At 36.7% G+C, this 21,559-nt stretch overlaps 3 protein-coding genes across 3 annotated transcripts; 1 reads left to right on the plus strand and 2 right to left on the minus strand.

Annotated features, from left to right (window-relative positions):
* Positions 1 to 6,529: 6,529 nt before the first annotated feature.
* On the minus strand, positions 6,530 to 7,690 carry LOC110623312 (uncharacterized mitochondrial protein AtMg00810-like). The gene has a single exon (XM_021768229.1). The coding sequence runs from the start codon at positions 7,688 to 7,690 to the stop codon at positions 6,530 to 6,532; it is 1,161 nt and encodes a 386-aa protein (XP_021623921.1).
* Positions 7,691 to 9,499: 1,809 nt separating this feature from the next.
* On the minus strand, positions 9,500 to 10,779 carry LOC110623311. The gene is made up of 2 exons (XM_021768228.1): positions 9,720 to 10,779; positions 9,500 to 9,600 (listed from the first exon to the last, which is right to left on the minus strand). Exons 1-2 carry the CDS (start codon positions 10,777 to 10,779, stop codon positions 9,500 to 9,502), a joined length of 1,161 nt encoding a protein of 386 aa, XP_021623920.1.
* A 9,046-nt stretch (positions 10,780 to 19,825) lies between these two features.
* LOC122724584 (bark storage protein B-like) lies at positions 19,826 to 21,559 on the plus strand. The gene is made up of 6 exons (XM_043959989.1): positions 19,826 to 20,163; positions 20,299 to 20,369; positions 20,469 to 20,624; positions 20,719 to 20,895; positions 20,998 to 21,177; positions 21,252 to 21,559. Exons 1-6 carry the CDS (start codon positions 19,926 to 19,928, stop codon positions 21,429 to 21,431), a joined length of 1,002 nt encoding a protein of 333 aa, XP_043815924.1. The 5' UTR covers positions 19,826 to 19,925; the 3' UTR covers positions 21,432 to 21,559.

Consider the following 21,559-nt stretch of genomic DNA (forward strand, 5'->3'; position numbering starts at 1 on the left):
CCTCATGTTCTTCTCCCTTGACTCAAGATGTATTGCAAGCTCTTTTGATCTGTAAAGATCTGACATCATACCCTATACAGGTATTGCCTCCACATCTTGAGTGCAAGTATTACCATTGCTACCTCTGAATCGTGTGTAAGATGATTCAACTCATGCTTCTTCAGCTACCTAGAAGCATAAGCAATCATTCTACCACTTTACATTAACACACAACCTAGTCCAACACGGGACGCATCACAGGACACTGTGAAATCTCCATCACTGGCGGACAGAGCCACCACTGGTGCTGACATCAACATTTCCTTTGGCTTTTCAAAGCCCTCTTCAATCTGAGTAGACCACACAACCCTCTGGTTCTTCTTGATTCATCTGGCCATAGGAGCGGCAACTATAGAGAAGTTCTAGATGAACCTCCATTAGATAACCTGCCCAACCCAAAAAGCTCTTGATCTTAGTCATTACCATGGGCCTGGGCTAGTCGGCTACAACTTCAACTTTCTCAGGTCCACTTCACTTTCTTTTCTCCGACACACATGACCCAAGAAGGATGTGCTCCTCGACCAGAACTCACATTGGAGAACTAGGCATCCAAGCCATGTTCTCTCAGGATTTGTAATCCTGATTTCAGATAATGGGCATACTCTTCTGCATTTCTGGGACTCACCGAGGTACCGTCAATGAAGACAATAACGGAGTGATCCAGAAACCGATTAAAACTCTGCTTATGAGGTTCATGAATGATGTAGGGGCGTTCATTAACCCGAACGACATTCCAAGGAACTCATAGTGCCCATATCTGGTTCTAAACACTGCTCTCTGTACATCTTCTTCCTTGATCTTAACTGATGGTACCTGGATTCAGATCTATCTTGGAAAAGCAACTAGCTCCTGCTAGCTGATTTCAACTAGATCGTCGATCCACGGTAACAACTACCTGATCTGGGTAGTGACTTTATTCAACGACTTGTAGTCGATACAAAGTCCTAGGGATCCATCCTTCATCCTCATAACAACACTGGAACACCCCAAGGTGAAGTGCTCAGTCAGATGGGAACCCTTAACTACCAACTCTTACAACTGATCCTTATAACTCTTTAAACTCTGTTGATACCATCCTGTGGGGAGGGATAGAGATTGGTCCAATTCCATGCATTACTTCTATTTTTAAACTCTATCTCCCTGACAGGTGGCAGTCCTGGGAACTTATCTGGGGAAACATCTAAACTCTCTAACAATGGGCACCGAGGCGGGCTCCCTGACCTGACTGCTATACTCTCTCTCAAGAGCTAGAACCCCTGACAACTTTTCCTGAGCAACCTACGAGCCTGTAGGGTTGATACTGAACCTCTAGGTATCCCTATTATGTCCCCTCTAAGGACTACCTCTGATCCATCCTTACCTCTGAACCTGACTACCTTGTCTCTGCAGACTAGGTAGTACCACTAGTAGAAGAACCAATCCAACCCTAGAATGACGTCAAACAGTCAAATCTAGAACCGCTAGGTCAGCTGGAAGGCATCTACTCACAACACATACTCTGACTAAACCGGCAGACCGACTCTGCCACAGATGGATCACACTTGGGTGCACTGACCCCAAGGGACTACTCTAACCCATAAGCTATCAACCCAACCTCACAAGGGCTCACAAGCAAACAAAGAAAAGAGAAACATCAGGGTTCATAAAACAGACACATCAGAACATACCGGAGTGAGATTACCTGATCCCATCGGGTTCGATGTGTTAGCCTTCTGCTGGGTCATGGCGAAGATCCGTGCTGGAGCTGATGGACCTTCCCCACGGGAACCTGCTGAAGAAGGGGTTGTCCCCCTGTCTCCGCCTCTACCACTGCCCTGAAACATGACTGGAGCTGATGGCTGTGCCATACTGCCTGGAGTTGTCTGATGGGACGGTGTCATAAAAGCTGCCTTAGGGCACTCTCGAGCTATGTGCCCCTCCTGGCCGCATCTGTAACATGCTGTAGTCCCAAACCGACAGACTCCCTTGTGCGGCCTACCGCACCTTGCACACTCTGCAACCTCTGTGCCTGAGCTCGAGCCACCTCCTAATCCCATACCAGACTTTATCCGATTCCAGAACTTGTTCTTCTTTGACCTTTTGAGACCTCTGTCTCCCTTCTTACTTTTTGTGACAGCCTCGCTCAGAGGGGAGAGATCAACATCACTTGTCCCCGGGACTTGGAGACCCGAAGACTGTACCATCGACTGCTTAACTGTCCCTTGAATGATGGCACTAGCCTCCATTCTCCGTGCCATATCCACTATAGCATGGAAGCTCTCCCTTTCTGCTGATTGAACCAACGAGGAATACCTGGAGTGAAGCTTCATAACATATCTCCTAGACTTCTTCAGGTCTGTGTCAAGACCTTGTCCTGCAAACGGCAACAGCTCCAGGAACCTGTCTGTAAACTCCTCTACGCTCATCTCTTCCGTCTGCCTTAGCTGCTCAAACTCAATCATCTTCAGTTCTCTGGAACTATCTGGAAAAGCCCATCTTGCAAACTCATTGGCAAACTGCTCCCAGGATAAGCTCTCCAACCTTGGGTCCACATAGTTTTTGAACCACTCCCTTGCCTTCTTGCATTTCAATGTGAACCCTGCCATCTGAATGGCTCTACTGTCACTTGCTCCCAACTCATCTGTTATCATCTTTACCGTTCTGAGGTACTCAAAAGGGTCATCACCTGTTTCAAACTTGGGGGCATCCAACTTGAGGTAATCTGTCATCTTTACTTTACCCCCAACTGATGAACCAGGTTTGGGTATCCGGACATCAGGGACAATTGGTTCTGCTGGTGGAGGAGGAGGTGCAGCATCCCCTGAGTTAGGGTTTGCTGGACCTGGGAAAAAGGGTGAGGATGGAAACATGGGGTACTGTGGGTAAAAGGGAGGATAGGGCATAAAGGTGGGATATGGGTTATAGCTGAAGAAATCCGACGTACCTCCCATCGGATACCCTGGCCCTTGCGGGTAGGGTGGATACTGTGGTGGGACAAAGCCCGAGGCCTGAGTGCCTCCTTGGGACTCTCCCATATCCTCTACTGACATACTCATGCCCAAACTACTATCTCTTCTCTGGTTATCCTCCTCTGTTTCCATCACATCCGCTGACATACCTTCATGAACTGGTCTCCTTCGACCTGCATCAAAAGACCTTCTAGGGTCCCTTGATGTACTTTCCCTGATCGTCCTACAAGATCTTGCCCTCTGCAGAGCAGGGGGATGGGCATCCATGCCCTCATTCTCTGGTGGAGCTCCAGTCAATCTCGCAGATCGACGAGTTCCTCTCATCTTGACTTCTGAAAGCGTAACATAGCACATAAACATTAGCATATTATGGTTCATGTGGAAACACATGAACCTGCATCACATACATATCATAGCATTAATGCACATGCTCATCATCATGGCATTTCACATCATCATACAAGACAGGACTCCATATCCTATCCTAGTGGACATGATCCTCCTATTGTGCTTGCCCTACTATAACCTCTATGAGCCCGACACATTATAGGTCCGACCATGTGAACCTAGGGCTCTGATACCATTCTGTAACGCCCCGGAAATCCGGACCGTTACCGGCGCTAGGATTCAGATCGGCATAAGGCCGCCGGGACCCGTAGCAAGCCTACTATGCATCCTGTACAGCTGGTATAATCCCAAACATGATCAAACATATCCATAAACCATTTAAAACTTTACCTTTAACCAGTATGACCTGTGTATGCACTATGACTGAACTCATAGAACCCCTAGGGTCAGCATACTCTATGTCAAACTCGGTTCATCACATGTAACAACATAAAATAAAACTCATGTACAAAGGGATTAACCAACTCGGGCCAAGCACAATACTATAACTCTGAACATATAACATAATATCATATTACAACATAACTCGTTTACATCCTTACATAACTTTACATTACATCATGTCCACTACTATTCTATTACATAAACATGACCATGGACGTAATCTGCTGATCTCCTGACTATCTCTGACCCTGCAAACCTGGGGTTAGGGGAGAGGGGTGAGCTAAAAAGCCCAGTGAGCGGAAATCATAAAGAAAACAGTTCATTTTAACGTATGCTATCATGAAATGCGTCACATCACAAATATATCACCTCAAGGATGAATCTGTCACCAATAGCCCTCTACATATCAATCTCATACCATAGCAAGTCAACAATACTCTATGCCAGGGGCGATACGGCCACGCCTGGACTTCACATACTCTATGCCAGGGGCGATACGGCCACACCTGGACTTCTCATGCTCTATGCCAGGGGCGATACGGCCACACCTGGACTTCTCATCTCATATCATATCGTACATGCCATATCATATCAATTCATATCATGTCATAACATACTGAGGGCTAGAGGATCATCCAGTGTCCATCCACATCATTATCATCGTATTATGCAATGCATCATATTCGTGAATTCTAATGCAAACAACCTATTGCATAACATGGTATTCATGATGCATGAACATACTTGAACATGCTGAAAACTTTTGATTTAAAACATAAGAGTTAGTTCCACTCACCTCTGGCTAGCTCTGGACTAACTCTGAAGCAGCTAACACTGCTAAACACCTCGGTTCCTCGGGTCCGATCCTACACAGGTGGACTCCAATAAGGGACCAAACATACATAAACATAACTCTACTATACTCCCCCAAAACCCCCTAAATCATCCTGAAAACATCACATAAAAACATACAAGAAAAGTCTGGACAGGGCACTTTCGGCGGCACCTTCGGCGGCCGAAAGTCCAGACAGATCCGAAAGTCAGGCACTTTCGGCGGCACCTTCGGCGGCCGAAAGTCCCAGACAGATCCGAAAGTCCTCTTTCGGAGGCAAGCTTCGGCAGCCGAATGCTGCCTCCACAAGGGGGTTCGGCGGCCGAAAGTCCCTTCGGCGGCCGAACCTGAGTTTCTCCCGAATGGCAGAAACTCAGCTCTCCTATGCACATTTCGCCTCCCAAGCTCAAATCATGCATACCACTCAACCAAAACATGCATACAAGCTCCTAGGGGCCTCAAACAAACATATACCCCAACTACAACACTTCAAACAACACATTTCCAACATACATAGCTCAAAACATAACATTTATCTAAAAACTCATACAACCCTATACATGCCATTCTACCCCATAAAACTTCATAAAACTTGTTTAAATCATACATTGAGCTTAAGATCGGCTCTTACCTCTTGAAGATCGAGGGTTGAGGAGATCTAAACTTGGAGATGGGAGAAGTTCCAACTTTTGGTCTCCAAGCTCCAAAACTCGTTATAAGCTCAAAGATCTTCAAAACCAAAGTTATAAACTTGTAAAGATCATGGAAAAAGGAAGGAAGAACTCAAGATTGGGGAAGGATGGCGGAATGCTCACCTTGGCCGAAATGGGGAGAAAAAGCTAGCCCATTTTCGGCTAAGGGACCCTTTTATAGGTGGCTGGCCAGGCCACGTTCGGGGGCCGAATGTGCCTCCGCATCCATGCAATGTTCGGCGGCCGAACTTGACTTTCGGCGGCCGAAACTGGACTTCCCTAACTCATGCTTTCGGGGGCCTAACGTGCCTCCAAAACGCATGCATGTTCGGCGGCCGAACTTGACTTTCGGCGGCCGAACCTGAGTTTTCCTCCAAGGACTTTTTCATGCAAAAACTCATTTTATTTCATACTTAAAACATTAGAATACATGAAAACATTTTATAAAAACATGATTTTACCCTTCTAGAGGTTTCCGACATCCGCTATTCCACCGGACGGTAGGAATTCCGATGCCGGAGTCTAGCCGGGTATTACACTAAACTTGGAGATGCAAGGGAAAATAGATCTAGAACCTCCAAGCCTCACAACTTTGCTTCTTTGCTCAAAAACTTCAAAACCAACATGAAAATTATGTAAAACTTGCTCAACTTGCAAGAAAACCAAGAAATCAACCAAGGAAGATCAAGAACTCACCTATACCAGAAAAGAGAGAGAAAACTCACCTCAAATCCGGATAAGGGGCCCTTTTATAGGTGGCCGGTCAACCACCTTCAGCAGCCAGAGCTGCCTTCACAGCTACACCACTTTCAGAAGCCGAACTTGGGCTTCGGTGGCAATAAAAGCTGGCCACCTTCGACGGCCGAAAGTGAGGTTCGGCGGCCGAACCTTACATTTCCCTCCTTGGTCTTTTCTTTTCAACACTTCATGTTTTCTTCATCAAAACACTAAAAACATTCAAAAACATTTTAGAAAACCTTTCTTTTACCCTTCTAGGACACCCGACATCCTCGAAATTCCAGATTCCAACGGAGATTCCGCCGGAAAGTGAGAATTCCGATGCCGAGGTCTAGCCAGGTATTACAAGAAGCATCTTGCTTCTTTATGCAGCAGACAAGTGCACGTGCACATCTTGTGCAAATAACCCAATTACAAAATTCCAACTCAGCTCTATTACAATGGAAAGAGAATAAAAGAAGAAACGACACAGTTTCAACACCCCCTCCTCAAGTTGAAGTTGGTAAAGGTAATAAATTCAACTTGCGAGTGAGACTGTCATGGCGAGATGTAGGCAGTGCTTTTGTGAAGATGTCTGCCAATTGTTCTTGAGTAGGGAGATGACTAGGTAGGATAAAGCCTTGTTGAAGCTGGTCCTGGAAGAGATGGCAATCTATTTCAATATGCTTCGTTCGCTCATGAAATACTGGATTAGCTGCAATATGCATTGCTGCCTTGGTGTCACAATGAAGTGGAATAGGCAGCTGGATGGCAACTTGCAAGTTGTGCAAAACATAGCTAATCCAAAGTAGCTCACAAACAGTGTTAGCCATTGCACGATATTCAGCCTCAGCTGAAGATTTAGAAACAGTGGTTTGTTTCTTCGTCTTCCAAGATATGAGGCAAGGACCCAAGTATATGCAGTATCCAGATAGAGATTTTCTTGAATAAGTGCAGGCAGCCCAATCAGAATCACAATAGGCATTCAAGCATAAATCATTGCTCACAGGATAATGAAGCCCCTGATAGAGGGTGCCTTTGAGATAGCGAAGCACATGTAAAGCAGCCTCCCAATGAGGCTTTCGGGGCATGCTCATAAACTGACTTAAATGTTGAACAGCATAGCATATATTAGGCCTTGTAAGATTAATATAAAGAAGCCTGCCAAGGAGCCTTTGGTACATGTCAGGCTCATCAAGAATTTCTCCTGAATAAGGAGATAAATGTAACCCTTGAGGTAGGGGACAAGAGGCTGGTTTACAGTAAAACATCCCAGCATCCTTTAACACATCCGAAATGTATTTAGTTTGGCTGAGAATAGTTGTTTGAGTAGATCTAGCAACCTCCAGCCCCAAAAAGTATTTCATAGGTTCCAAATCTTTGATAGTGAACTTTGAGTCTAATGCAAGTTTGCACTTATTTATAGCATCAATAGAGTTCCCAGTCAAAATCACATCATCAACATACACAAGTAGAATCAAAATCAAATTGCCAGTGTGTTGTGTAAAGAGGCAATGGTCATGAAGGGACTGAACAAAGCCTAATTTTTTGAGAAAATTAGTGAACTCAATATTCCATTGCCTAGAAGCTTGTTTAAGCCCGTATAAGGACCTTTTAAGCAAGCAAACTTGCCCTGGCCGGGCTTTGTGATAGCCCTGAGGTGGTGTCATGTACACCTCTTTATTTAGATATCCATGAAGGAAGGCATTGTTAATATCTAATTGAAATATTGGCTATTGTTTAGAGGTGGCCATAACAATGAGAATTCTTACTGTTGTAAGCTTTGCTACAGGTGAAAACCAGTCTTTATAGTCCAGCCCTTCTATTTGGTTGTAGCCTTTGGCTACCAATCGAGCTTTATACCTTTTTACGTCTCCATTGGGTTTAAATTTAACTTTGTAAACCCATTTGCATCCTATTGCCTTTTTATTCTTTGGCAAAGTGGTGAGTACCCATGTATTATTGGTTTCCAAAGCCTGAAGCTCTTGCTTCACAGCCTCAATCCAATGGGCATCTTTAGATGCTTGGGAATATGTGCAAGGTTCATATGCTTTATTAACATTGCAAATATAAGACTTATGTGATGGATGAAAGAACACAGAAGATGTATGCAAAGAGTTAACATAGTCCTGCATCCAGACAGGAGTCTATCTGTGTCTTTGAGTCCTTCTAATAGAGGGACTGTTCTGAAGGCCATTACTGGTATGACCAGATTTATAAGGAATAGGATTTGAGGAATCACATTCAATCACAGGTATAGGAACCACAGAATCTTCTATTTCACTTGACCCTTGGAATGGAAAGACATTTTCATGGAAAATTACATCCCTACTAATAAAAAAAGATTTATCAGCAATGTTGTACAACTTATAAGCTTTATGAGTACTGGCATATCCCATCATTATGGCTTTAATGGCTCTCTCTTGAAATTTATCTTTATGTGTACCCACAGTAGTTGCATAACACAAGCATCCAAACTTTCTCAAGTGAGAATAGTTAGGTAAAGTGCCATATAGTCTTTCATATGGGGTTGTCCAATTAAAACCCTCCATAGGCATTCTGTTAATCAAATAGGTGGCAGTTAAGATGCAGTCTGCCCAGAATTGGATAGGTACTTGGGATTGCATTTTCAAAGCTCTAGCAGTGTCAAGTATGTGTCTGTGTTTCCTTTCCACAACTCCATTCTGCTGTGGAGTGTATGGGCAGGATTTCTGGTGTATAATTCCCTTACTAGCAAGAAGAGAGTTATAAGCATGACTTAAAAATTCCTTTCCATTATCAGTTCTAATGGTCTTAATGGTAGTGTTGAATTGATTCTCTACCATATGAATAAAGTGTTCAATAAGACCAAAGGTTTGGCCCTTTAAATGCATCATAAAGGTCCATACGACCCTACTGTAATCATCAACAATGGTGAGGAACAATCTAGCTCCGGTGATTGAAGTGGTCTTATAAGGTCCTCATATGTCAATATGGATCAATTCAAAAGGTCTTGAGGCTAGAGTGTGACTTCTAGGAAAGGATAATCTAGCTTGCTTTGCTAGAGGGCAGATGGGGCAGCAAGTCATAGCATTATTATTGATGTTTATGCCCTTGATATGTTTGAGTTTGCTAACAGATGCATGTCCTAGTCTATCATGCATGTCATTCATGCTCACTGTACAAATGTATATCCTTTCACATTGCATAGAGTTTCCTTTATTTGAATCAAACATAGGGAGCATGGCATTTCCAGGTTGTGAAGATTAGCATCTAAGTTCATGATCTGCATTAGGCAATGTCTAATCTCAGTTTGACAGAAACTCATCTTATTCAGTTTGAAAAGATCTCTTTGTTTCTTTCCTATGGCCACCACCTTCTTATTCAGAGGGTCCTGTATGATACAGTAATGATGGCATATCACTATACAATATCCATGACTATTCATCAATTGACTAATGGATATCAGATTGTATTGAAAGTGAGGAATATATAGAACATCATTCAGAAGTAATTTTCCAAAGAGCTTTAGCCTTCCAGATTGGGTCACTTGTGTTGTGTTCCAATCTGGAAAGCAAACAGATATGTGCTTGTGTAGTATCTGTAAAGTGATAAACAAACTGCTGTTTGAGCACATGTGATTAGTGGCTCCAATGTCTAGGATCCAACTATCATTAGTGTCCAATTATGCATAACAGGCTTTATGAAGGTTAAGATTACCTGCAAAGTCCATGAAGTGTGACTCAGGTTCAAGGCATGTCCCAGGAGCTAGGCTCCCTTTCCCTTTGACAAGTTGAGAAACTTCTTGCTTTAGGGAGGTCAGCATGGATGTCAGTTCATTTATCTTGCTTGATGTATCAGTATAATCAAGAGAATTGTCCTCTTCAGGTTTATTTTGTTCTATAGCAGCCATAATTCTGGTGTTTCCATATCCCTTTCCCCCTTGTGTGTTACTTTTGTTCTTTGACTTGAACCAATCAGGGTATCCAATCAGTCTAAAACACCCATCCCGAGTGTGTCCATTCATATTACAGAAGGTGCAATGTCCCTTCTTGTTGTCAGGCTTTCTTGGTCTGGCCTGACTTTGAGTGTAGGTTTTGTTCAACAACACAAGGGATTCAGAGTTGTCACTCATGACTCCCAAAATCTCCAATTGAGATTCAAATTTCACCACCATTGAGTACGCCTTATTCACTGTTGGTAAGGGATCCATTCCCAATACTTGGTCCCTCACAGACCCAAAGGACTCGTTCAGTCCCATCAGAAACTGCATGAGTCTGTTTCTGTTGGTTATTTCTGCTATAGCCCTAGAGGCTCCACATGTATAGGTAGGAAGGGTCTCCATAGAGCCCAACTCATCCCAAAGTCTCTTTAGCTTAGTAAAGTAGACAGCAACAGAGGCATTTTCTTGAGACATAAGAGAAATTTTTCTGTGTAGTTCATATATCATAGGGCCATTGCATTCTCCAAACCTTTCACATATTTCTAACCAGAGATCTCTAGCTGAAGCAGTGTATATAAAACCATCCACCAGTTCCTTGGAGATGGAGTTAAGGATCCAAGATGTGACCATGAAGTCACATCTCTTCCATTGTTCGTAACCCTCAGAGTCTTTGCTAGGTGCCGAAACTGTTCCTTCGACAAACCCTAACTTCATCTTGGCACCTAGGGTGATTTTAATTGCCCTGGTCCATGATCTGAAGTTTGATCCTATAAGAGGCGCTGAGACTAGGTTCATACCTGGATGATCAGAAGCTTGGAGACTCAAAGGATCTCCCATTCCTTGGGCCACGCCTTGTGATTTTTTTGGTGCACCAGTCGCCGCCTTCTGCTCCTTGCTACTGTTCCCTCACTCCGTCGCCATCAGATCTCTCGTAGAAACTCTAGATCTCACTCATGCAACTATTGACGCGCCGTCGTGAGCCAAAACCATGCTCTGATACCATGTGCGAAAGAGAGAGAAAAAACTTTGAATTCTTATTTCAGAAATGAAAAAGACATTACAGTAAAGATCTGGAAGCATCTTGCTTCTTTATGCAGCAGACAAGTGCACGTGCACATCTTGTGCAAATAACCCAATTACAAAATTCCAACTCAGCTCTATTACAATGGAAAGAGAATAAAAGAAGAAACGACACAGTTTCAACACCAATCTTTATATGTTGACTGAGAAGCAACCATCAAAATGTAAAAAACTACGAAAAAATTTTATACGAGAACTAAGAGCTTTTGTTTCCATAAAAAATAAAATGTTCGGCTTGTAACTAGGAACCAAATCCTCCAATGCAATTACTGTCCGAGGATTGTCGCTATAAATCTGCCAAAGAGGTCTGCATATTCTGAAAATTGATTAGATTATATGTGAGAAACATCCCCACCATACAGAAATCTGCTAAAGGATTGCTTTATTTTTCTCTCCTGATTTTATGTTATAAATGTATCTATATATAACCTCATTTCCGGAGAAGAATACACAACAATTGAATTATTCACAGATTCCATCGCTCAACATGGTATCAGAGCAATTCTGATCCTGAAAGAATTGCTTCCCGAATTTCATATCTTGAAACCACCACCATAGCTTACCATCTGCAACATCGTATTTTGTATTCCCCAATACCATTATTGTTCAGCCACAATAGAAATCCAACAAAATATGGAGGACAAATCACAACCTACAGCTAACGTTACCCACCCAGGTATTGTTGGTAAGGCAAATGTACTCTCTGCAACTTCTAAAAATAGTATTTGGATTATTGATACAAGTGCATCTGATCATATGACTAGAGATTCAGGGCAATTACAATTTATTCGTGCTTATTCACAATATGTTATATCTACAGCTAATGGTGGTATTTCTCTAATTACTGGAGAAGAATCAGTCATCTTGTCTAGTACCTTTACTCTAGATACTGTCTTGATTGTTCCATCTCTTGAATATAATCTTTTGTCGATTAGCCAAATAACCTCTTCTCTTGTGTGTACTATAACTTTTTGGCCCTCATTTTGTGTCTTTCAGGATATTCTGACCCGAAAGATTCTTGGTTATGGTGTTAAAAGGGGCAAACTCTATTACTTGGATCTGACAGAGAATGAGAAACAAAAAAATAACATTGCATGTCAAATGAGTAATAGAGACAAAACTCAAGCAACTGTTTGGTTATGGCATCGGCGATTAGGACATATTTCATTTGGATCTCCCTATTTGTTCTTCATATGTGCTTGCTAAAAGTCATAAGAGTACTTATCATATTTCCGCAAATAAATTTGATACTCCATTCTCAATAATACACTCTGATGTATGGGGGGCCTGTCGTGAAAACTGTTTCTCATTATTATAGATACTTTGTTACTTTTATTGATGATTGCACTCGTGTTACTTGGATCTACTTATTGAAACATAAACATAAAGTGGCTGAGGAATTTTGTGACTTTTTGCGCATGATTAATGTAACAGCCCGGCCCTTTCACCGGCACTGTTACCGTTCACGGCCCAGGGCTATCCCTCGCCTGGCCTCTTGCCACCTCGGGCTTTCCACTGGCGTCGTGAACAGCTTTTAACATCCATTCACCCTCACGGGTTCCTGGCAGGATTTGTCCCCTTGGGTTCTCGCATCGCATCCTTCCCCAAGTGGATTTGGCCTAAATTTCCCTTTGGAAATTAGGTCGCCTCCCTCACTACTCGAACCCTTGACCTCCCACTTTAAGGGAATAGTCTGGTGAGAGTGAGTACCAATTGTTCCATGACTTCGGCTGCCGAACCTGGTTTGGGGAGGCAATCCTTTCGGCTGCAGAAGCCTGCCCCCGAAAAGAGACTTTCGTCTCTGTCTGGGACTTTCGGCCGCCGAACTTGCCTGGGTTTCGGCTCTGGAGGGACTTTCGGCCGCCGAAGGTGCCGCCGAACCTGCCCTGTTCAGCCTTCCTTTGCATGTTTTTGCATGTTTGTTTTGAGGTGTTTTAGGGGGTTTTTGGGGGATATTTTTAGAGTTATGTTCTAGTTGTTTGGTCCCTCATTTGAGTCCACCTGTGTAGGTTCGGACCAGAGGACCGAGGACCCCAGCAGTGAGTTCAGCTGCTTCTGAGTCAGTAGAGCTTCAGCCAGAGGTGAGTAGAATAAACCTTTACGATTTAAAGCAAATAAATTATAAAGTTTTTAGCATGTTCATGCATCATGAATGCCATGTGATGAATTAGGTTACTTGCATTAGAATTCACGAATATGTTGCATTGCATTTATGATGTTGATGTGGATTGGTTATTGGATGATCCTTTAGTCCTCATATGGTATGATGATGCTACGGCATGATATGGTATGTAAGTCCAGGTTGTACCCATTCTACGTCCCTGGCACGATGTAAGAGAAAGTCCAGGTTGTACCCATTCTACGTCCCTGGCACATTGGAATGCTATGTTATGTTATGTTATGTTAAGAGAAAGACCGGTTGACCCATTCTACATCCCGGCACTTTGGAATGTAGAGGACTATTGGTGACAATACCATCCGAGATGTGATTTGTTGTGATGTGTTGCATTACATGATGGCATGAGAATTTAAAATGTTGTTTTTCATTATTCTGCTCACTGGGCTCTTGTAGCTCACCCCTCTCCCTTAACCCCCCAGGCTTGCAGGTACGGGCTAGATAGAGAAGTCAAAGAGAGTAAAGTCATGTATTTGTAATAGATAGAACGTGGACATGACAAATTTATAGAATGATGTAATGTAAAAGTACAGTATAGATATGTAATGAAATGATGTTTAAGGATGTTAGGAGTGTGCTTGACCATAGTATGTTGTAATCCCTTTTTTTGCTACATGATCTTAATGTTTATTGATGATTATGTTTAACCAACTCAACACATGTTATGCCACCCATTGGGGGCATTGTTTAGGTCCCCCAGGGGGATCAATATTTATAGTTATGTTTATGTTCAGTGCAAGTACAGGTTGAGTTGGTGTATGAGAAATGATGAAAGAAAAGTTTTAATTTTTATGTATATTGTTGATCATGTATGGGATTAAACAGGTTCACAGGATGTATGTTAGGCTTGCTACGGGTCCCGGCGGCCTTAAGCCGACTTGGATCCTAGCGCCGGTAGCGGTCCAATTTTTGGGTTGTTACAATTAAAACCCAATTTCACAGCACCATTCAAGTCCTCCAATTTGACAATGGGGGGAGTTTGTCAACAATCATCTTCAAACCTTTTTTCGGGACAATAGGGTCATTCACCAAACTACTTGTCCTTATACCCCACAATAAAATGGGGTCGCCAAAAGAAAAAATCAGTACATCCTTGAAACCACCCGAGCTTTATTATTTGAAGCTTGGTTTCCTTCTAAGTTTTGGTCTGAAGTAGTTATTATTTCTATTTACCTCATTAATAGACTCCCGTCTTAGATCCTTAATTTTCGATCTTCACTGCATGCCTTGTCTTCTCATCACACCATCCCTTTCCATCTAAACATTTCACTCAAAATTTTTGGTTGCACAGTCTATGTTCACATTCCTAAATCACATCGCACTAAACTTGATCCATGTGCTCTTAAGTGTGTGTTCCTCGATTATGGTGTCTATAAAAAGGACTATCAGTGTCTATAAAATGGTCATCTTAGTATTAGTGGATATACGTATGCTAATTGGACAGGAGACCATGCCGACACATAATCCACTTCAGGATATTTTACATTCATTGGAGGTAAATTGGTGACATGGAAAAGTAAGAAGCAAAAGGTAGTGGCACTGTCGAGTGCTGAAGCAGAATTCAGGGGAATAGCAAAAGGACTTGCAGAGCTACTATGGATCAGAAAATTGATGTTTGAGCCTGGATTTTCATCAAGGGATGTAGCTGAACTTTGTTGTGGCAACAAGGCAGCAATCAGCATTTCCGAAAATCCTGTTTAACATAATCGAATAAAACATGTTGAAATAGACCGATATTTAATCAAGGAAAAGTTGGACAATGGTTTGATATCATTACCGTTTGTTCGATCGGAAGATCAGTGGGTAGACATCCTAACTAAAGCAGTTGTTGGACGAATATTCCATGATATTTTGAGCAAGTTGAGCATGTTGGATCCACATGAATCAACTTGAGAGGGAGTGTTGGAAAGAATATTATGTTATAATTGTAATTAATCAATAATTAACATTACCATAGTTAGCATAATCCTAACATGATTCTAGACAATAATTGATAACATAATTATAGATATAATTGATCATATCTTATACAATATAATCCTTATATCTTATTACATAAAAAGCGAGAAAAATAAAAAATACTTTTCTTTCTATAATTCTAAAAGTTAGAAGGGTATAAAACTGAATATTTAAAAATAAAAAATAAAAATCTAAAATTAAATATCAAATAAAAATCAAAGTTTTTATAAAATATAAAATGACAACTCGGCATTTAAATTGAATCATCGATTAACAAATACACTTAAAAAATACGAGAATATCATAATAAAATAAAGAAAAGATAAAAAAATCAAATTTTATTTAAAATAAAGAGTATTAAAAATACTTTTTTCCTCTTTTTAGTAATGCTAAACATTTTTTTTTTTTGCATAAAATTCTCATTTTTTTTCATTTTATAGCAGAAAAATACACTTTTTATCCTCAAATAGAGTCTTTACAAAGTTAAAGAATACACCTAACAAAAGAAAAAGTCTATCAACTTTAGCTAAAAATAGGAAGTCATGCTATTTATAAAACTAAAGCGTTTTATCAAAAATATTTTTTAATATAAAAAATATTATACACTTTAATAATTTTTAATATTTTTTAATATAAAAAATATTATACACTTTAATAATTTTCATGTTTTTCTCTTTAAGGAAAAACTCTCTATTTGATTTTACTGTTTTTATACACAAAACCACCAATAAAGTCTCATCGTAAGTGCAGGATATGATTACACCAATTACATCTAGCACCAATAATGAAAGCAAGCCATTGTTTTTTAAGAAGGGATGAACTTAGAATTGAATGTGCATTTGAATTACTAGTGACAAAACTAGGTTCTGGTTCAATAGATGTTTCATTTCATCTGGAGTAATTTCAATCAGCTTACTATTCGTACAACTGTCTGGAGGTATTAATTTGTTGTTAATAATATCTATAGATTCGAGTCGATCTGTCTCAATATAATCAGGTTACTTATTGAAATCTGTTTGGCAAGATTAATATTTTCAAAATTCGACCTACTCCCAAGCAAAATAAAAAATTCTTAATTTTCTTAGATGCCCTTAAAATCTTGGATCAAGCTACCATCCAATTGGCAAATCCTGGTATACATCAAATTGAATATAAAAATGACATATAATTTAAAATTAGAAAAAAAAATTATTTTATGATTATTTATATATTAAAATAATATTTTATTTTTAATTAATTAAATATTGTATATGGTATATTTTATATTTTATATTTATTCTATATGAAAGTATTTTTTTAATTAATTAAATATTGTATATTGTATATTTTATATTCATTCTATATGAAAGTATTATTTTGTATTAAAATAATATATTGTATATTTTATATTTATTCTATATGAAAGTATTTCATTTAATGTTTATGATAAATATTAAAAATTATTTTCATTAATTGAAAATTTTAATTTTTAATTTTAATATAATTATTATTTTATCAACTGACGTAAAAATTTTCTCCCTAAAAATTTACAAGAAAAATAGAATATTAGAAAATGGGTAAAATATATACCATTCTAAAATTCACCTTTTTTTCCTTTTTGAATTTTTTTTCTTCCTTTTTCATAGAAACGTAATAAGTAAATGAGTTTCTAAATACCAATAAAAATTAATTCAAAATATTATTGAATGAAAATTAAAAAAAAAAATTTAAGTTTAATTTAAATTAATTTTTAAAATTCTTTAATTACTAAAAAAAAGGGACGAATAATAGAAAAAAAATATAATTGGAATAAAAAAATTTATTTCAAATGATATTTTGTTAAATAAATTAAACATTAAAGATAGATTAGTATTAACTTTTTAAAAATTTAAATTACAATTAATTTTTTTAAATTCAATTTCATCTTGCAACTAATTGAAAACATTTCATTTTATTATTTATAATTTAAAGTTTTAGCTTGAGTCAAAAGAATCGGAATTCAATAAACATTAAAATTAATAATTACAAATGGGTTTATCTTTTGGGGGAAAGTTAAGACAGGATTATTGAATAGAGTTATAAAATTAATAATTGCAAACGGGTTAATCGAAATTTCATACAATATAAAAATTATAATAATTTTAATTTTAATTTAATAATTATAATTTAAATAACTATGTAAATTTTATATTTCGACAAAAAATTAACTCTCATTACTTGATTCCCCGTAATAAAGATCCATAGCACATGGACAAAATAATATTCATATGAAATTTTGCAAATAAAATTTATGCTAAGTATTTATTATTTACTTATTTGATGTAAAGTTGTTATTTTTGTTGGTCCATGTAAAATAACTTATGATATTACATATGTTTTAAATTTTTTTATGTAAAAATGCTATTTTTTTTTATTTCATGTAAATTAATTATTTGATATAAAAGTGCTATTTGTTTAAAAAATTGCATACTTTATTCTAATGTTAATTTGTCATTTTCTTTATTTTATGTAAAGCTATTTATTTTGTGTACTATTACTTATTCTTTTTTTAATTTATGTAAACTTGTGAAATATTTAATTTTAATTGTCCATTTGAATATTAATGAAACTTTTATTTAAAATTTTTTTACTATGATATCTTATACTTCTTTTATTTTATAATTTTTGTTTATTTTTTTAAATATAATAACATATAAATTTACTATTATAACTCTATTTATTTTATTTTATTTCTAAGAATTTTTTTAAAATATCTTTTAATATTTAATAAAATTTAATATATTCAAGATAGCTATAATTAAAATTTAATAAAAGATTATTTTTTTAATATATATAAAAAAATAAAATGAACAAAAATTATGAAATTATTATAACTCTATTTAATTTTATTTTTTTAATAAATTTTTTAAAATATTTTTTAATATTTAATAAAATTTAATATATTCAAGACGTGTATAATTAAAATTTAATAAAAAAATATATTTTTTAATATATATAAAAAAATAAAATGAAAAAAATGATGAAATTATTATAACTCTATTTAATTTTATTTTATTTCTAATAAATTTTTTAATATTTAATAAAATTTAATATATTCAAGGTATAATTAAAATTTTAATTAAAAAATATTATATTTTTTAATATGTATAAAAAAATAAAATGAACAAATATTATGGAACTATTATAATTCTATTTATTTTATCTTATTTTTAATAAATTTTTTAAAATATCTTTTAATATTTAATAAAATTTAATAAAAAATTATATTTTTTAATATGTATAAAAAATAAAATGAAAAAAAAAATTATGGAATAGAAGGAGTTATAATTAGAGTGGGAATACTATTGCTAATTAATTTTGTTTAAAGTTTCTTAATTTTTTGTTATAAAATTATAAGTTTTTTAGATATATTATGAAAAATAAGCAAATAACTTGTTGAATTATCTTATTTTAAAAAGTATAATATGTTTTTGTTATTGTTTTATACATTTTTTGATTATCTTATTTTATGTTCATTAATCATTTTTGTTATTTTATGTAAAATTGTACCAAATTTGGTGGATATATATCTAAATTTTAAGCCTTTCTCTCTATGTTCAAAATTTTATTTTTTTAAAAAAATTATTGTTTTTGTATTTTAATTAACTAATTTCAATTTAATATTTAGTACATAATATAATAATTGACAATATTTTATAATGTAATATAATCTAATTATGATAAAATTTAAATTTGAAAATTTTACATTTATTTATATTTTTTATTGACGAACTATATATATATATATTAAAATTAATTTTAAATAACAAAAATTATAATTATAAATAAATTAAAGTATTAAGAATTTTTTGGTAATTCATTATTCCCTTTCATTATGTGGATGTGATCACCCTTTTCATCCTACCTTCACAATTCACTAATATTTTAGGTACATATTCTTATTTAATTGACAGTTAAACTAATTTTTAAATTATAAAATTCTAATTTTAAAAGATTTTATACTATATCAAAAATAATTTTAAAATTTTTTTAAATATTCTCTAACTATTAATTTTGAATAAGTTTTCTTCTTCCGAACGTAGCAATACCAAATAAATTCTTAATAACTATTTTTAGATAATAGAAAAAAAAATTAAAATTTAGATCTCTAATTTTTATTAAATTTCTAGTTTATTAACTCATATTTCAAGATCATTATATTTTCTAAAATCAATCTTTTTAACCTTCTTATTAAAAAAAAAACTGTTAGCTACTATAAATCTCTCAACTTTTCACTATTTTTTTAATTTCATTTTAAAAATATGGATAAAATTTTAGAAATAATTTATATTGCAGAGAATATCAGTTAATTAGTATTGTGATTTTGGTAAAAAAAAATATTATAATAAAAAAAAAATTGAGAGATCATTTATAGTCACACATTAATTAAATTATAAATAAAAAAATTTATCTTCCTTTATATTTGGTAAAAGGGAACTAGAAATTGACAAAAAAAAATTATATATGGTTCATTATAAATAAAAAAAAAGCACACAGATTATTTTTTAAATCAAATGTTAATGAATTTTATTTGGATAAAATAAAATTAAAGAATTCAAAGTTTTTTTATATAAAGAAATTCACTTGTCCGTATCAGATAAATTTATTTTTCGATAAATTTTTCCCTTCGTCCATATAAAGGCATGCGACTAACTTACATTTCCACGAAGCAATCGCATTGCTCTCTAAGCTTATCTCCACACTTACTTCAAATTTCTTCTGCTGATCTCTTTAAGGATAATCGATAATAATGGCAGGGCCATCACGTAAGACATGGGGCTTTGAACTATCAGTAGTGATTCTTGGACTACTTGCACTGACACAGCAGTCCATGCAACAGAGTTCCAAGCACCCCATGCATGAGCTTATCCAGAGAATCCACAATCAAGGCCCTTTCTTTGGTCTTGTTTTGGGTTCCGACGCCGACGAGAGGGCTCTCCTAGCCAATAATGCCTTTAAAAATATCGGAGAAATTATTGAATTGGCTGGTAATTAAACCTCTCTCTCCCTCTCTGTTTCTCTCTCATTTATTTTTTTTAAGAATACATTTATTTTAAATAAAAAAATTATATAAAAAAAAATCAATTGAATTAAAGATGACTAATTACTTGGATTATAATTAGGAAGAAAATTCAACGCTGGCACAATCAACGGAAGTAGTGTGATATATGTGAAGGCAGGGGATGGACCATCAGTAAGAATATTTCCTTCTCTTTCTTTCTCTTCTTTCTTTCTTCATAACCTGTTTGTTAATTTGTTGACGTTGGTTCTTTTGTTTGGTGTACTTACTAAGATAAATGCAGCAATAACAGCGCAACTCCTAGTTATTTTTTTTGCCCCCAAAGGAATTATTCACATCGGCCGCGCCGGAACCGTTAATGATTCCCTGTCCATCGGGGATGTTGTTGTGCCTAAAGAAGTTGGCTTCCTTGGGAATTGGAAGTGGCTGGTACAAGCTATTATAAAGATCCAAACTTCTAATAACGTATTTTCCTTTGTTTTTTTTTTCCTCTTATAATGGATTCTGATGTTTTTATACACAGAGGGGAAAGCGTGGGCAGCTGGTATTCGGAGAATACAATACACCAGCTCCAGGAGGCAACTTGTTGGGGAGCATAAGCTTCCAACCAACCACACTGTACGCAACAGGAAAAAATAAGACCACCATCTTCTGGCTTCCCCTCACCTCAGATTGGCTCGAAGCAGCCTCTCAACTTGAGGTTATTTTTTTTTCTTTTAATTTCTTCCATCTGATTTCAGATTATGAATCGTTTCACATCGAAAGAAAGATTGATTTTAACCTTCACTTATAATATATGCAGAACCTTGAGCTGGAGCAATGTATCAGCAAGGACAAGTGCCTACCCAAAGCACCAGTTATCTTGAACGGTTTGAGGGCCTCAAGTTCTGATATATACATTCAAAATAAAGCTTATAGAGAATTCATCTATAAACAATTCAAGGCCTCAACAGTGGATACACAGAGCGCAGCTGAAATATTGGTTAGATAACTACACGAAAGTAGCCAGTATTGATATTTTCGGTTTATTTGCATAACGTTGTTGAGTTTTTGCAGGTGGCTTTGTCATCCGATGTGCCTATTATCGTCTTCACGGGTATCTCCAACACCGCAGGTGGATCATCCTCGCATACAAGCTTCAGCGATTTGGCGTCTGTCAATGCTGTGAAAGCTGCTGTGGCGTTCATTGCTGCAGTTGGTAACTCTAACTCATCCCTAGAAGTAGCAGATAACTAAGCAACGGCCTGTTAGTGCTTGATCAGTGGTACTGGAGTAATAGTTATAATAAATTAATAAGTGTACGCTGATGATCACTGCTATGCAGCGCCATCTTTAATAAAAACCAGTTATCGTATTTCTTCTTT

This window comes from Manihot esculenta, chromosome 9 (genome assembly GCF_001659605.2).
Source record: "Manihot esculenta cultivar AM560-2 chromosome 9, M.esculenta_v8, whole genome shotgun sequence".
NCBI lineage: Eukaryota > Viridiplantae > Streptophyta > Magnoliopsida > Malpighiales > Euphorbiaceae > Manihot > Manihot esculenta.

What these genes read in the sequence shown, in the direction of transcription:
- LOC110623312 (XM_021768229.1), bottom strand. Translation starts at nt 7,690, where the DNA reads ATGACACCACCTCAGGGCTATCACAAAGCCCGGCCAGGGCAAGTTTGC.
- LOC110623311 (XM_021768228.1), bottom strand. Translation starts at nt 10,779, where the DNA reads ATGGGAGATCCTTTGAGTCTCCAAGCTTCTGATCATCCAGGTATGAAC. An exon ending in ACACTTCATGGACTTTGCAG is followed by an intron (nt 9,601 to 9,719) that starts GTAATCTTAACC and finishes ATCACTTTACAG; the next exon opens with ATACTACACAAGCACATATC.
- LOC122724584 (XM_043959989.1), top strand. Translation starts at nt 19,926, where the DNA reads ATGGCAGGGCCATCACGTAAGACATGGGGCTTTGAACTATCAGTAGTG. An exon ending in TTGGGAATTGGAAGTGGCTG is followed by an intron (nt 20,625 to 20,718) that starts GTACAAGCTATT and finishes TTTTATACACAG; the next exon opens with AGGGGAAAGCGTGGGCAGCT. An exon ending in AGAGCGCAGCTGAAATATTG is followed by an intron (nt 21,178 to 21,251) that starts GTTAGATAACTA and finishes GAGTTTTTGCAG; the next exon opens with GTGGCTTTGTCATCCGATGT.